The sequence below is a fragment of the Bos javanicus genome, chromosome 2, assembly GCF_032452875.1.
Source record: "Bos javanicus breed banteng chromosome 2, ARS-OSU_banteng_1.0, whole genome shotgun sequence".
Taxonomy (NCBI): domain Eukaryota; kingdom Metazoa; phylum Chordata; class Mammalia; order Artiodactyla; family Bovidae; genus Bos; species Bos javanicus.
In genome coordinates this window covers 89,631,123-89,648,436 of record NC_083869.1, presented here as the reverse complement: position 1 = coordinate 89,648,436, position 17,314 = coordinate 89,631,123, and the positions used below count along the sequence as shown (strand labels likewise).

At 37.9% G+C, this 17,314-nt stretch overlaps 2 protein-coding genes across 4 annotated transcripts in view; one reads left to right on the top strand and one right to left on the bottom strand.

Annotated features, from left to right (window-relative positions):
- Positions 1-9,864, top strand: part of ORC2 (origin recognition complex subunit 2) — a 37,761-nt gene extending 27,897 nt beyond the window's left edge. For 2 of the 3 annotated variants that reach the window (XM_061381387.1, XM_061381398.1), the window contains 6 exons: positions 13-106; positions 1,601-1,747; positions 2,341-2,512; positions 5,123-5,184; positions 6,064-6,182; positions 8,104-9,864. In XM_061381387.1, the coding sequence (XP_061237371.1) occupies positions 13-106; positions 1,601-1,747; positions 2,341-2,512; positions 5,123-5,184; positions 6,064-6,182; positions 8,104-8,190 (681 nt within the window). In that variant the 3' untranslated portion in view covers positions 8,191-9,864. Of the gene's footprint in view, positions 1-12; positions 107-1,600; positions 1,748-2,340; positions 2,513-4,480; positions 4,541-5,122; positions 5,185-6,063; positions 6,183-8,103 lie in introns of those variants that run through there. The other variant, XM_061381409.1, reaches the window with a different exon arrangement.
- A 1,494-nt stretch (positions 9,865-11,358) lies between these two features.
- Positions 11,359-17,314, bottom strand: part of NIF3L1 (NGG1 interacting factor 3 like 1) — a 19,961-nt gene continuing 14,005 nt past the window's right edge. The window contains exon 7 of the mRNA XM_061381424.1: positions 11,359-14,275. Within this exon, the coding sequence (XP_061237408.1) occupies positions 14,091-14,275 (185 nt within the window). The 3' untranslated portion in view covers positions 11,359-14,090. The remainder of the gene's footprint in view (positions 14,276-17,314) is intronic.

Here is a 17,314-nt window from a genome sequence, read left to right as displayed (position 1 = left end):
TTTATGACATAGGTCCTGAATTCTGTAACAGAAGTCCTTGATCATGTGGGTACTTTCCGCAGCGTGCTGGATCAGCTAGAGTGGATAACAAATAAATTTAAGGAAGGTAACGTGAAGAAGATGTTCTGTAGTTACAGGGTGAAGCTAAGCATGCACGTCTACTTGTTTGTGTTCTAGTGTACACAAAAATGTGGACAGTTTTAATAATGATATTTCTTTCATTGCTGATTTAGATTTCTTTAAAATAATTTCTCCTTTCCTTTTCTGTGAACTTCACTTAACTAACAGGAAAGAATTGCTCCTGCTATCTTGAACTTAAATAGCCAAAGCCCTTTTTTTTTCCCTAAAACCTTTTACTTCAGAATAATTTTCCAGTTTTGTTTGGCTAGTGTAAAGTGCTTCCAGCCAGTTGGAACATCTGTATCTTACAGTTTTGTATTGTTTAATATGTTTATAAAGTATTATTTCTTTATCCTGAGGAAATATCAATGCATTTGAATAATTTCATATACTAAAATCTGAGAAATGGGAAAAAAAATTGTTCTTTTGGTATGAGTGTTTTGGTTATATGAGCATTTCAGAAAAATAAAAATAAAATTATTTAGGGGCTAACAAATGTCCTAGTCATTGCTTAACAATTAATTGGGAGCTTCCCTGGTGGCTCAGATGGTAAAGAATATGCCTGCAATAACTAGACTTGGGTTTGATCCCTGGGTCGGCAAGATCCCCTGTAGAAGGAAATGATAACCCACTCCAGTATTCTTGCCTGGAGAATTCCATGGACAGAAGAGCCTGGCAGACTGCAGTCCATGAGGTGGCAAAGAGTCAGACATGACTGAGCGACTAACAATTAAATGGAGTAATTGGTTATGCTTAATAATTTAATAGATGATTTTGATATTATTTGTATGCTCATTAAAATAGGTGCCTGAGTCATTTTTAATGTGTATATGTAGTGTATAATCTGTATTATATAATCTATAATAAATACATATTACATAATCTATAATTTATATTAAATATATTTATAATTATGTAAATCATAAATATTTTAGTTCTATAATATGCATGTTATCCAAATTTTACCTTCACTGACTTTTATATTTTACTTCTCTGACCTTCTTCGTGCCTTGAGGAATATCCTAGTCCTCTCCCCTTCTCTTGTTTTTGTCTCTCGGCTTTTATGATAATGGAGGTTTTCTATATTCTCTCTTAATGCTTAATGTGAACTCTTTTAGGGATGGGGATCCATCCCCCCTTGCAGTTCAACATCCACAGATTCACCTCCCAATCTAATATGTATTTTGCCTTATTAAAACTGGTTACTTCATGGATTGATTCAAGTGTTAACCATTCCAGTTGTCTTTAACTGCTTCAGAGTCTACTGATTTTCAGTGAATTTCATTTTTTTAAGAGTATAATAATGTCTTGCCTGTTTTATGAGTGACTGACATGTCTTCTCAAATAAATTGCATACCCCTAACAATAGCTGTTTTGCCCTGTATTACCTTGATATGTTCTTCAGTACATAAGCCTTGCATGTGGTGGGGACTTTACAACTACTCACTGAAAATAATAATTGACTTCTCTTTCCTTTTAGATTCTTCTTTAGAACTCTTTCTTCTTATTCACAACTTGGATAGCCAAATGTTGAGAGGAGACAAAAGCCAGCAAATTATTGGACAGTTATCATCTTTACGTAATATATACCTTATAGCATCTATTGATCACCTCAATGCTCCTCTCAGTAGGTTGAATGTTCCTGTTTTTATTTCTTGAGATAACAGTCTTTGAAAATTACTTTTCTTAATGTTTTAAGTCACAGCATTTTTATTGTTTTTACGTATACATTTCCTTTGTTCCATGTTTAAAAACACAGTTGCCAAAAATATAGGTGTCCTCAATCTGATTTAGAACATAATTCTTGGAAATAAAAATTTTGATAGTAAAGGGTATGTTTTATGGTAAAGTTTCTTGAAGAAGAGGAGACCCAACTATTATTTGGGTTTCTTTCTAACTTTTCTTTGTGATACTGCAATATTTATTTTATGCCTTCAGTTCAGAGACTTTGTGATAATCCTGTAAAACAAAATGCTGAATTATTAAATTTTTTAAAAGAATGCCTTGGTAGTGTTAATATATTTTAACCTGCATTTAATATACACATAAAGATTCAGATGGTGATTGATAGTAAAATTAGACTGTAAGGTACTGATTTTGATGGTGAAATAAAAATTCACTTTATTTAATGCTTTCTTGTTCTTTCCTAGAGTGGCATCTAGTAACAGGACAATATGAAAATAATTAGTCATTCTTATTTTTTTTGATCATGTACTCTAGTGTGGGATCATGCAAAGCAGAGTCTTTATAACTGGCTCTGGTATGAAACTACTACATACAGTCATTATACTGAAGAAACCTCCTATGAGAATTCTCTTTTGGTTAAACAGTCTGGATCACTACCACTTAGTTCCCTAATTCATGTCTTACGAAGCCTTACCCCTAATGCAAGGTAAGAATGAAAACTATTGCTTCTTTTTTAAAAAAAACTTTACACATTTTAAGATATGCCCTGTTAGGTTTGACTGGCAGTACTTAAAGTCCTTTCTAGGTTTGCAGAGAAGTATTATCAATGGTAATAATAGTCGCTAGTACTGGGTTATGCATTGGGTAGACTACTCAGTAGTAGTCTCAAATTGCCCAATAATACAGCAGGGGTACCAGCATTTTTAATAGATTTTTATGTTTCTGAGTAAGAACATCTCAGTGGTCATCGTTGAGGAAACAGCAGAGTTTTCATGGATTTTACTTACATATGATAGTTATTTTTAATTACATATTGAACATTATGACTCAGACACAGGGCCCTTTACACGAAATAACTTTTTTGATCCTCATAACCACTCTAAGGTAGATGGTAAAGGGCACAGAGATTTTGATTCCATCCATGTGGTTCCAAAGCTCATATTGTTAAACCTTGAAAATCTTTGTATATAGTGTCTCCAGTGAAACCCTTCAGCAGCCTAACCAAGATGCGTATCTGAATTAATAAGAGCTAGTTAATAAAGGCTAAGAAAAGTTGTATATAGCATAAGCCAGCAAAAAATAAATTGTGTAATTAAGCTGTTGAAAAAGGCTTTTTAGTAGCCTCACAGGGAGGCCACAGAGAAACGTACAGGGAGGTCCAGAGCATTCCTTTCCCAACTACCCCCTGCCAGTAGCTCACACCACAGAGCGGTGTTAAAGCCAGGAGACCGACACTGGCACAATCCATAGGGCTCATTCAGATTTCACTTTTGATACGTGCACTTATTTGTATGTATGTGTGTTAGCTCTGTGCCGTTTTGTCATGTGAAACTTTGTGTAACTACTACCACAGTCAAGATATGCATCTTTATCATCACAAGACTCCCTTGTGATGTCAACCCTCAAGTGCTAATTTTAATGAATTGTATTATTCTTTAAAGCTGTTTCTGTACACTTAAAGATTATCATTGCATTAACAATGAAATATGTATTAAATGGCTTCCCAGATGGCTCAGTGGTAAAGAACCCACCTGCCAATGCAGAAGACGTGGGTTCAATCTCTGGATCAGGAAGATCGCCTGGAGAAGGAAATGGCAACCCACTCCAGTATTCTTCCCTGGAGAATCCCATGGACAGAGGAGCCTGGCAGGCTACAGCCCATGGAGTCACAGAGTCAGACACAACTAAAGCAACTTAGCACATATGTTAAATGGGTATCTAATCAAATTTTTTGATGGAATTGGGAATAGAAAAAGTGTTCATTCAATTTTACTATTATGCTTACTCCTAATGGACTGTTGCAAGTTACTACATATAAACTTGGGAATCCAGCAATGCAGATATTCTCAACATGACGCTGACTGCCCTAAAGCAATTATTTTTAGTTTGCCATACCTAAATGTCTATATGCTAGCCTCCAGTGCGTCTTTGGTTCATCCTTTACACTCCAATACACATTTAGTCTTTACTTGGTATGAATGTGATTGATCAAAAAATCTTCACCAAATTCAGCGGTGTACTAAGTTATAAAGTGATCATTGAGATGATCCAAAATGTGCTTATAGAAATTATCTTCTAGACTGTAATAAAGATGAAAATGCAAAGGTTTAAAATTTTTGCCACATCCAGGGACTTCTGGGAAGTTTAGTTTTGTATAACACTGCTTCCAACCTAGTAATTCTACCTGGTACACTCTCCTACAGAAACAGTTCCAAAAAATGAAAGAATATTTATTATGATTTTATTTAATGTGTTATTTTTTATTAATTTAAATTGTAAGTAATGTGAACATCCAAAACCAGTAGGAAAATGGTAAGTTTGTGGTATGATAAATGAGCAGGCATTAAAAACTGTTAAGGAAGAAATTTTAAGACATGGGAAAATAAATAAGTGAAAAAGTGAGGTTTAAAATGGTGTATACCATATATAAATGCATGAATTTATGTTTTCACAGTACTTCATTCCACAAAGACTTGAGACAGCAGCATATGCAAATATGATCTCCACATCAAATGTTAGTGGCTATAATTTTAGGGTTATGGAATTAATATTTTTCTCTTTAGTTTTTTTTTCTTTCTTTAGTTTTTATTATATATTCCAGGTTTTCTATAGTAAACTAATCTCTAGCCTAAAAAAATTTGACCCTTGAACAACATGGGGGTTAATCTGTGTCTAACTTTTCATAGTCAGCACTCCATAATCCACTGCATCTGCAGAGTCAATTAACTGGGGCTATGTAGTTCTGTAGTGTTTAGTTGAAGAATATGCATATGTAAGTTCAGTTCAGGTTCAGTCACTCAGTCGTGTCTGACTCTTTGCAACCCCATGGACTGCATGCCAGGCTTCATATGTAAGTAGACCCATGCAGTTCAAACCCATGATGTTCAAGGGTCAGCTGTATTCCTAGATTTTCTTTAAAAGGAGGTAAAAATGCTTCTCCTTTTTAAGTAGACCAGGGTATGGTGTTCTTTGAAAAAGGAAAGGAAGGTAATATAAATGGGCTAAGTGTTTCACAGTCTCTGTGTACTTGACTATTAACTGTTATCTGTGGATGTTAACATTCTGGATTTCAATTTGTTTTTGTGTTTTTCCTTAGGGGAATTTTCCGGCTACTAATAAAGTATCAGCTGGATAACCAGGATAACCCTTCTTACACTGGTATCCAATATTTATGATATTAAATTGTGTGACCTTTGTTTCATCCCATAAATTCTTTTTCCTGGAATCTAATAATAGCACTGCAGTATTTCACAGCAGTAAATAAATGGTTTGCTCCGTGATCACTGTATTTGCCATATTGAAAAATTTCAAGCAACCCCACAGATACACTGCTGAGCAGGCTTTTTGTATTATTTGTCAATACAAATTGAAAAACAAATCCAATATACTTCTTAAATTTCCTCTGTTAACTATGAATGTGTGTCTACCAGCTACATATATTTCATATACTAGGCAACTTAGATTTTCTTTAACTTGAGTGAAAATAATCTGTTAAACACACATTTTAATAATCATTTAGGGGACTCCCCTGGTGGTCCAGTGGTTAATACTTCACCTCCCATTGTGGGAGTTTCAGGTTCGATCCCTCATTGGGGAGCCAAGATCCCATATGCTTTGTGGCCAAAAAACCAAAACATAAAATAGAAACAATATTGTAACAAATTCAATAAAGACTTTGAAAAAAAATATATTTTTTTAAAAATCATTCAGCTCGCACTTGACTTACTAGTTCCCTCTTTTAAAAAAGTCAACTTTACTCACACTGTTTATAACTGCCCATGAGATTATATTATCCTTGGCCACAGTTGACTGCTTTCAGCCAATCAGTTCTCATTAAAAAAATGTAAGCCACAGTATGTAACACCTAAGTATTCTCTAGTTTTGCTTCTTCGAGAGGTATTTACTCAGCATTTACTGACTGCTTTGACATACTCGGGTAACAGCACTTTTTTCCTGTCTTTTTCAGCATGGGTATGCATATGTGGGGTCATGTCTTAAATACTGACTTATGTTCACATCTTCTTTTGAACTCTCCAGGGCTTTGTTTTCAAGACTTTTACCAGCAGTGTCGGGAGGCATTCCTTGTCAATAGTGATCTGACACTACGGGCCCAGTTAACTGAATTTAGGGACCACAAGCTTATAAGAACAAAGAAGGTGAGACTTTGCTGTATAACATTGTATGCCAGGAATAGTGTCTCTTGTTTACTTAAGGACAAGTATGCCTGTTATGAAACTGAGGTTGCCTTGGTGTGTCACAAGGATCCATTTAGGCAGTGTGCCATTTGAGTTCTGTAGAAAGAAGGTAGAAATACTCCACTTCAGCATGGAGCAGAAGACTTACGACTTCTAGTTCAGAGTGACAAACAGGCCATTAGAAATGAGTCAGATAATCATGTTCCCTTCTCTATTCATTAATCCTGTCTATGTGTATTGAGCACTAACTGTATATAAAGCGTTAGGATACAGAAGTTAAGCAAAAACCTAATTTCTTTTCTCATAAAGCTTAAAGTCTTAATGGAGAAGATGGGCATTTGTCAAATAATCACATACATGTAACATTTAAATTGTGGTTAAGTCCTATGATCAGGAGGGACATGGTTCTGAAAGAACATATTACAGTAGGTGGATTTGACCTAATTATGTGTATCAGAAGAGACCACTGAGCTGAGACCTAAAGGAAGACTAGGAGATTTACAGTCATCAAGGGAAGGAAGAGCATTCTAGGCAGGAGCAGCATGTAAAGAGGCTCTGGAACAAAACAGCAGCCAGCATGACACAATCCCGTTTCATTCTGAAATAATGAGAAGTCATTGAGAAAATTGTTCTGACAATGGTATGGAGAGTGGGATGGGGCAGCGTAAGGTGGGCACTGCGAAACCTCAGCGCACAGAGGCCAGCTGGGAAGGTATTAGTAGCCTGGCTGAGATGATGGCAATCTGGACTAGGTTAAAAAGAGAAAAGTGGTTGGGACTCAAAATTGACAAGAACTGATGACAGACTGGATATGGGAACCAAAGGAAAAGAGAGTGTCAAGAGTGATTCCTGGTTTCTGGCCTGTTTCTTTCCTCCATAACCAGAGAGATGGTGGGATCACTGGATGAGAAGCTGAAAGAGCAACATTTTGGGGAGACAGAGCATGAGTTCATGGTCTTAGTATATTTGGACTTACTCCAGTTGAGGTTCTCTGGACATTTTCAAGTGGAGATGTCAGCTGGGCATTTGGATTCCTGGGACAAGATACCAGAGAAAAGATCTGGGCTAGAGATAAAAGGTTATGATTCCTACCTATTTATATTATAATGGAAACCAGGCTTTGGTGAGACAGTCTAGAGAGAGAACATATAGTGAGATTAGAGGGCCAGAAACTAGGCCTAGAAGTGTGATATTTAATGGCCAAGTAGAAGATAAGCCTGCAGAGGTGGAACAGCCAGAGAGCCAAGAAGAAAACCAAGATGTCATAGAAGCCAAGAAGAGAAGCATATTTTTAGGTCAGGATTGTCAGGTGCTACCGAGAGGCCAAAAAGACAAAGACTGAAGATACATAATGAATTTAGGAAAATGGGATTCCTTGGTGGCCTAACCAAAAGCTCTTTTGGTGTGACATGATAATGATGGTGGTAGGTAGGTTGGCTTGGGTTGAGTAAAAAGTGAGTAAATGGAGACCACTATTTATAGAGAGCTCTTCTGGAAAGGTGCCATGGTTTTATGATGGTTGCAGAGAAATGAGGAGTCTAGTGAGGGTTGTTTTGTAATTGGAGATACCTGAACCTGTAGCCAATGGGAAGGATCTGGTTGAAAGGGGTATAAAAGAACAGAGATATCAGTGGTGTAGTGTTTTAGAGCAGGAAATACCCACCTTCTCATTCTTTAGTCTTCTTTTCCACTATAACGTGGTTTAACTATAAACTCGGTGTATTTAATAGCTATATATCCCTCTGTGTCCCCTGGCTGCCCTTGTTTTTTATACTTCTCTATTCATGTGAACTATTAATGAAATCAAGTCCATTTTTTTGTTTAACATTTCAAATACATTTCTTACAAATGACTAACATTCAGGTATTCTCACACCTTTTAGGGAACTGATGGAGTAGAATATTTATTAATTCCTGTTGACAATGGAATACTGACTGATTTCCTGGAAAACGAAGAAGAGGAGTTATAAAGCGCTCGTGTACTCTTGGAATCTTCCGTGGAAGAGCTATACCCCAGCTGCCACTCCTCTAAAGTGTTGTGTTTACATCCAACATTAGACTCGTCAGTGTACAGATTTTAGGTGGGGAGGGGTAATGTCGTCACCTAGAACCGGGATTAGCCTGGCTGGTATACCATCCTAGTACTATGCAGCGGTCCTCAAAATGGAGAAAACGTGCCTTTCATTCATTACCTCTCTGGAGACTTCTTGCTGGAAGGAACAGTGCTCAGGGACTCTTTGGAACTGGATGTTTTTGAATTCTTTTATACCAGAGATGATGCTCCTAATTTTTTTGAGGGCCTTTTATCACTGTATTTGCAAATGTGCTTGTTCCAGAGTGTGAAAGTTACAGACAGTGGCATAAATGCTTTATTTGCTATTTCGCGTGTCAGAACTGAAGAGTATAATGGAGTAGGCAGATCATCCTTTTACTGTTTCTGAAATAGCTTAATAAAAGCTATGGGACTGGGGGAAAGTAGGTGATTTTCAGCTTTCTCCTTTTGGATTTAGGCTACATGCTGATAGAGGAAGGAGCATGATGCTATTCAGTTGGGAAAAGTGGGAAAAACGTATCAAGTGTACAGGGTGTACGCCCATCCCAGAAAGCACATCAACGACAACAGATCATGCTCCTCAAGACAGTTAATGTTTGTGCCATCACGTTCATGATATGAGTGAGAAGCCAGACTAGAGAAACACAATCCTGAAAGTGTATTTTAGTTGTTTTTTCCCAAGGCAACAGAAATATTTAATTATTGTATATCAACATACTTTTTTTTATTTTCTTGAATAACATGCAGATGAATAGCTTATTAATGGCTGGCTTTAAGTTAATTTGATTTCTCTTATCAAGTGGCCCACCTAAAACTCACTGTAAGACATTTCAGTTTTTTCTTAAAGTGACAATTTCAAGCCTCCTAAATACACAACCCTTTTCTCTTAGGAAAGAAAAAAAGGCTAACCTTGACCACTGGAGTCAGCAGATAGTCTTTATATACTCCCTGAAATGTTTCATAGTTGGAAGTTAAATTCTCTGTCACTGTACTGCATCAGCATTTCTCACTCATTTCTTATCTTGTAAACCCCTTTTATGAAAATATTTCCCCAAATGCCCAGAATTTTTAAAATCATTTCGTGTCATATAATGAAGTAATTTTATATTAAACCCATGTATAAGGGGGGTTAGTCTTAACCATAATTACTGATCAATATTTAAACAAATTGGTACATGAATAGGATTCAAAAATTTTTTAATTGTACCAAAGGATATTCAGTGAAAAGTGAGTTTCCTTACCATTCCCCCATCCAGTCCCTTAGGCAGCCATTGGCAGCATTTTAAGCATTCTTCCAGAGGTATTCTATGCACATCTAAGGGTATTTGTCTATATTTCTCCTTTTAAAAACACAAATGGTGGCATATGATACTTGCTGGTTTGCACCTTTTTTTTTTTTTTTTGCTTAATATATTTAGTTTATAATAACTTACAATATAAAGAAACATATACAGAATCTTTAATGACCTACTGTGAAACTGCATTTGCCCTTAAATTTATCTACTGGTTTATTTTTATATTTTTTGTGTCTATACTGTTTGCAAGCAATATGTGTGAATAGTCTACTATTAATAAAGCAATTTGGATAGAACTTTTTTTCTTCCTTCATTTATAGTACTGTTTTGTTACTTCCAACTCCCAGATTCTCTGGGACTTTTTTTTTCCCCATCTTTTGGCAATGCAATACAGCATGTAGGATCTTAGTTCCCCAACCAGAGCTAGAACCTGTACCCCTTACATTAATAGCACAGAGTCTCAACCACTGGACTGCCAGGGAAGTCCCATAAAGTGCTATTTTTTTACTAAAAATATTTTGAAGTGCTTCAAAAATTTTATGAGTGCACCTTACAGCTCTGATAGTGATCTTGGCAGAATTATATGCTCTTCACTAACTTGTTTCAACATCAGTGTAGCTTAAGCTCTATCAGTTTGACTGCTAAGGCTCCAAACTTCTGCTGTTACTCGCTTCTGGCAATATTAAACAGACGTGAAACCTTGAAAGATTCTTCTGGCTTCTCTTAATAAAATGGCTGAAACAGGGCTAAAAAGGTACAGAGGATGCAGGACAGATATTTGTACTATGCAAACTCGGCATAATACTGAATTCCGTATGCAGAGAGTTCTAGATGAGTTCCTGTGTTATTCCATTAATAGAAGCAACTTTCTTAGTATCATATTTGTCATTTTAATACATGAATATTTCATTCTTATAAAAGATCAGGCAATTTGAGGGATGGTTTATAGATTTTGCTTAACTTAAAAAAATTACTAACAAAACTTTAGAAGTCTACAGTTGACCCTGAACAACACAGATTTGAATTGTGTGGGTCCACTTATGTGCAGATTTTTTCCAATAGTAAATGCTACAGTACTATATGATCATGGTCCGTTGAACCCACGGATGTAAAAAGGGAAACCAAGCATACACAGAGCCAACTGTAGGTTACAGCTGGATTTTTTACTGTGCAGAAGGTCAGCACCCCCACGATGTCCAAGGCTCAACTGTACTTCAGCTCCAGTTCTCAGCTTCCAAACCTGGAGCCAGTAGCATGTTCAGAATGTATTTTTCTGCATTCCAGGTTTTTGGCTTAGTCCTGAGTAGCTGTCAGAGATGACAGCAAGTCATGAGAGTCTGCCTCATTACAGATGTGTGTCTTTTCCTGAAAACCAAGGGATAGTCACGTACATGACTTTCTCAGGCTTTTTGTAATTATTTGATTTCTCCCTTGGGAGATTCTCCCACACTTTAATTTTTCAAATTGCTGTTAAGCCATGTTAATTCATGTTTTTTGAGAACTTACCATGCACAAAGCTCTGTTCTAGGCAGCTGAGAAAATCAAGATGTGATATGAAATACCTAGTTGAGGTTTTAATAGCATTAAAAATTACAGTATCCTTAATGTGTTGAATAAAGTCAATTTGAAATAACTAATGCTACGAAAAATGTAACTTTTAAGCATAAAACTTATTACCAAGTTTTCATTATTTTGGCATGTATCACTTGGGCCTCAAGTCTTTCTGAAGTATTTAGGTCACCTGAATACTTCAGCATCTTTAACAGTTTGGAAAATTTGACAGCTGAAAGTAAGGAATCTTGAGTGATACTTTATTTTTTCTTAAACTGCATAGGAAGAAAAAAATAAACTACATAGGATGTGTTGGGGTATTTTTTTTAGTTATTCAGAAGTGCAAGTAGGCTGAAAATTATTACAGTCATAATATTATTTGGCAATAAGTGTGTCAATCATAAACAAATTCTTTGATTCATTAACCCCTCCTAAAACTCTACCCAAAGGGATTAATCCACAACTGTCAATTCTGAGATCCTGTCTGCTTTCATGAGTCATAGGCCAAATCATACCACGCCTTAAGTGTGCTCTAACAAAAAAAGGAGCGTTTGAGAGCTACTGGCCGCAGGCTATTTCTTCATCATCACCTTGGACCATACCTTTCCTGCCTTCTTTCCACCCTGACAATACTGAATTAATTACTTGGGCTTTTTCAGTGGGCTCTGCTGTTTCTCTACTTAGTGCATGTATTTAAGCTGTCCCCCATAAGACCTTCCCTATAAATCCTGTGCCTGCCTTTTTCATAGTTAAGAGTTTACTGTCATCATTAACCAAATTCTGTCATATCCTCTCCACATACTCTCTGGGTCCAGCACACAGAAAGCAACCAGTGAGTGAATGAATGAAGCAAATACCATTAAGATAGTCTCGCAAAGCTGCTATCTCATTCTGCTTTGACAAACTTGACCATCTCATAGAAGCTTTCTAGTTCTTGGCTTCTGACACTTAGCTGTTCTCCTCTCACCTTTCCTGGTGGTTCCTACAACTTTTAATGGGGGGCATTTCATAAGGCTCACTCCTGTTGGCTATTTCTGTAGTGAATCAGTATTACAGGTGAACCACTGTATTCTTAAAAATTAAGAATAATTTTTAAGTTAGGATCCCAAATCCTCCAGGAGATAGAAGATGGGTAGGAAAAGGATCCTACAAATACTCAATTCTATGCTTTCTCACTTTTAGACAATAGTATTTTAAAAGATTGCTTTTGCCACATGCTCAGTGTAGAAATTGGAAATAAATATAAAAGCATTAAAAGCCTCTCATCATACCACCCAGAGAAGATCGCAGTTAAGATGGATTTTTTTTTTTCCCTTCAGGATTTCTTCCATACCTCTTATATCAGTCCTACCATCAACATATTTGATTAAGATCCACTGCAATTAATAAGCACATAGGCTCTGGAGCCAGACTGAGTTTATATCCTAACTCCATCACTTCCAAGCTACATAACCTCTGTCTCAGTTTCCTCATCTGTTAAAATGGGAGTAGCAATACCTATATACTTGCATATATGGGACTGAAAGTGTTTATAGAGCACATAGTAGAGGATCTGGCACAAAATTAATACTGTACACGTATTCACCAGTATTATTTTTAAAGTTAAAACTCTTTAATGAAAGGTGAGTTACCCAAAAAGCAATAGTTACATGAATAATCCTGAAAATTCATTGGAAGGACTGATGCTGAAACTGAAATACTTTGGCCACCTGATGCGAAGAACTGACTTATTTGAAAAGACCCTGATGCTGGGAAAGATTGAAGGTGGGGGGAGAAGGGGACGACAGAGGATGAGATGGTTGGATGGCATCACCGACTCAACGGACATGAGTTTGAGTAAACTCCAGGAGTTGGTGATGGACAGAGAGGCCTGGCGTACTGCAGTCCATGGGGTCGCAAAGAGTCAGACAGGACTAAGCAACTGAACTGAACTGAACATGAATAATGATCATGTATATTTACAACAAAAAGCAGAACTCATCCTGAGGGACATCTCTGGAGGTCCAGTGGTTAAGACTTCACACTTGCACTGCAGGAGGCACTAGTGTGATCCCTGGTCGAGGAACTAAGATCCCACATGCCACATGGGATGAGAAAACTGAAACAAAGGTTAAGTAGTTTGCTCAAGGCCAAAAAACAAAATCTCATCCTGATTCTGAAATTTAGGTGGGAGATCAGTGATCTAGGAAAGAGAACATAAAGACAGATCTTGCTGCTGCTAAGTTGCTTCAGTCGTGTCCGACTCTGTGCAACCCCATAGACGGCAGCCCACCAGGCTCCCCCGTCCCTGGGATTCTCCAGGCAAGAACACTGGAGTGGGTTGCCATTTCTTTCTCCAGTGCAGAAAAGTGAAAAGTGAAAGTGAAGTCGCTCAGTCGTGTCCGACTCTTAGCGACCCTACGGACTTCGGCCCACCAGCATCCTCCGTCCATGGGATTTTCCAGGCAAGAGTACTGGAGTGGGGTGCCATTGCCTTCTCCGAAAGACAGACCTTACTACCCTTCAAAGGTTACTACCTAGATACAGGTGAGCTAATATGAAGTTTTAAAAGAATACATATATAGACAAACTTTTCTGAAAAGCTATATTTTTAAAATAACTAAGGACAGAGAGATCTAGAATGACACATCCCATCTGTAACTGAGTTAAAGAGATGATTACTTGAGCTATTTCCCAAGAATGTTAAACAAACAGGTTTACTCCATATTTCCTAGAGTTACAATGAATTTATATTCCACAGTATATTCTTTAATTTGTCCTTTATAATATTTATTCTTCAATGGTAATTACATTATAGTTTTTATCTACTGAGCTACAGAACATCGGGAGAAGCAGATTAAGAAACCAGAAATGCTAATGTACCTTCTAAGATATTGTTTGGAAGGATACCAACCCCACTGATTCATGTTATGGATTCACACTGGGAGCCACCTGCTTTCTATGTTGTGTTATCTGGCTGTTCCTGCAGGCCTTATATCACATGAAGAGGGTCCCTGTCTGTTTCTGACAGGATAATATTAATCTTATTCTCCAAGTGAGCATCCAGCATATCTCGAAGATCAGAAAGAAAGCCTCGTTCAGTGTTGCTGTGTTCACAGAGGATGACACTTATTCCTTGGGAAGCAGCATCCAGAACATCATGGTGGGACATCTCACCTGCCAACAAAAGAAAGAGCAAATAGTTAAATATTAGACACAGTCTGTGGTTCTGTGCTGAACCATAACAGCAGAAATACCAAGTTTTCATCCTATATGAAGCAAACGTAATACAGCAGAACTTACACATGAATCTAGAAAGTTATATGCATGTTTCTTACATGTCCTCCAATTTAAAAAGAGAGACCATCCCACTGAGAATTCCAAATTCTTTCTCCTTGGTAAATGCAAGGCAAGTATCCAAATTCACACACCCAACAGTATCTAATACCGCCAGAACTGACCTGTAGGAACACCCATTCAAAAGGTTTCCACAATAAAATAAAACACCACTGCTTACCCACCAAAGACTTCTTTATACTTTGTGAAATAAAGTGAAGTGTTAGTAGCTCAGTCATGTCTGACTCTCTCTATCCCCATGGACTATAGCCCGCCAGGCTCCTCTGTCCATGGAATTCTCCAGGCAGGAATACTGGAGTGGGTTGCCATTTCCTTCTCCACGGGGTCTTCCCGACCCAGGAATCTAACTCAGATCTCCCACATTCTAGGCAGATTCTTTACCATCTGAGCCACCAGGGAAACCCCTTATACTTTGTGAATACCAAAATTCTCAGCATCAACTGTAGTCTAATTCATAAGAATGAAATGAGCTTAAGGTTATTTCTAAATTAAAAACAAGGTATTTTCCTTTGACTCAAAATTGACGCAAACACCTAGAAATTCTGAAGTTACTGGTAGAAGAGGATCTCATCTTTTGTGGAAAGATTTTGGGAAAACTCAAATGTTTTGAATTTTTAAAAAACACTTTGTGAATCTGATGTAAGAGCAAGAATATTTGGCTTTTTCATAAAAAGCACAATTTTGAAATATACTTAAGACATAAAGGCATTAAAAAAAAAGTTCTTAAGAAAAGAAAAAAAAAAAAAGCCCTCAATTTCAATTCCCCACACTCTCCCCTAGCCAAATACGCATCATTTCATTATGAAGTGTTAGTCACTCAGTCGTGTCCAACCCTTTGAGACCCCATGGACTGAAGCTTGCTAGGCTCCTCTGTCCATGGAATTGTCCAAGCAAGAACACTGAAGTGGGTAGCCATTCCCTTCTCCAGGGGATGTTCCCAAATCAGGGATCGAACCCAGGTCTCCTGCATTGCAGGCAGATACTTTAACAGTTGAGCCACCAGGGAAGCCCTCATTGTAAGGACTAGTTTCTACTCAAGCACCTTTTAAAATATCTTAATTTAAGTAATAGCAGAGGAAAAAGTGAAAGGAGAAAAAGACACTAACTGGCCCAGTTAGAAGTCATGCTTTGGGAAAGACAGTCTGGCTGTCTGGACTAGTATACAATTTATATTTCCAAGGAGCAAGCCTGCCATCTGCTGGTCTTCCTAGGATACTGCCCTTTATGACCTAATATGTAAAGCTCAAAGGAAGGGTGATGAAAATGGTCTTTTGGCTGGGGTTTCCCATCTCTGAAGTGATATTCAAAGTGATGCCTCACCGAGTACAGACATCTAAAGTAAGCTGGATAAGACATTTTCTGTTTCCCCAACTAACCATGTAAGAAGGACTTTTTTTTTTTTAATTGGAGGCTAATTACTTTACAATATTGTACTGGTTTTGCCATACATCAACATGAATCCGCCATGGGTGTGCACGTGTTCCCACTCCTGAACCCCCCTCCCACCCCCCTCCCCAAGGGAGGACATTTTAACATTTTGGAACTGTGTGAATTTATCTTATGTATATACTGCTTTGTGATATGAAAACTAATTTTAAAAAGTTATTATTTATGAGAAAACAATCAGACATTCCAAATTGAGAGATATACAAAAAAAGCAAATGGCCTATGCTCTTCAAAAATGCCAATGCTCTAAAAACAAAGTTGAGAACTAGAACAGATGCAGTGTGTGATCACTCATTATCAAAGAAATGCAAATCAAAACCACAATGAGGCACCATTTCACGCCAGTCAGAATGGCTGCGATCCAAAAGTCTACAAGCAATAAATGCTGGAGAGGGTGTGGAGAAAAAGGAACCCTCTTACACTATTGGTGGGAATGCAAACTAGTACAGCCACTATGGAGAACAGTGTGGAGATTCCTTAAAAAACTGGAAATAGAACTGCCATATGACCCAGCAATTCCACTGCTGGGCATACACACCGAGGAAAACAGAACTGAAAGAGACACGTGTACCCCAATGTTCATCACAGCACTGTTTATAATAGCCAGGACATGGAAGCAACCTAGATGTCCATCAGTAGATGAATGGATAAGAAAGCTGTGGTACATATACACAATGGAGTACTACTCAGCCATTAAAAAGAATACATTTGAATCAGTTCTAATGAGGTGGATGAAATTGGAGCCTATTATACAGAGAGAGGAGAAGGCAATGGCACCCCACTCCAGTACTCTTGCCTGGAAAAACCCATGGATGGAGGAGCCTGGTGGGCTACAGTCCATGGGGTCGCTAAGAGTTGGACACGACTGAGTGACTTCACTTTCACTTTTCACTTTCATGCATTGGAGAAGGAAATGGCAACCCACTCCAGTGTTCTTGCTTGGAGAATCCCAGGGACCGGGGAGCCTGGTGGGCTGCCGTCTATGGGGTCGCACAGAGTCAGACACGACTGAAGCGACTTAGCAGCAGCATACAGAGTGAAGTAAGCCAGAAAGAAAAACACCAATACAGTATATTAATGCATGTATATGGAATTTAGAAAGATGGTAACGATAACCCTGTATGCGAGACACCAAAAGAGACACAGATGTATAGAACAGTCTTTTGGACTCTGTGGGAGAGGGCTAGGGTGGGATGATTTGGGAGAATGGCATTGAGACATGTATATTATCATATATGAAATGAATCACCAGTCCACGTTCGATGCATGATACAGGATGCTCGGGGCTGGTGCACTGGGATGATCCAGGGGGATGGTATGGGGAAGGAGGTGGGAGCGGGGTTCAGGATGGAGAACACATGTACACCCGTAGTGGATTCAAGTCAATGTATGGCAAAACCACTACAATATTGT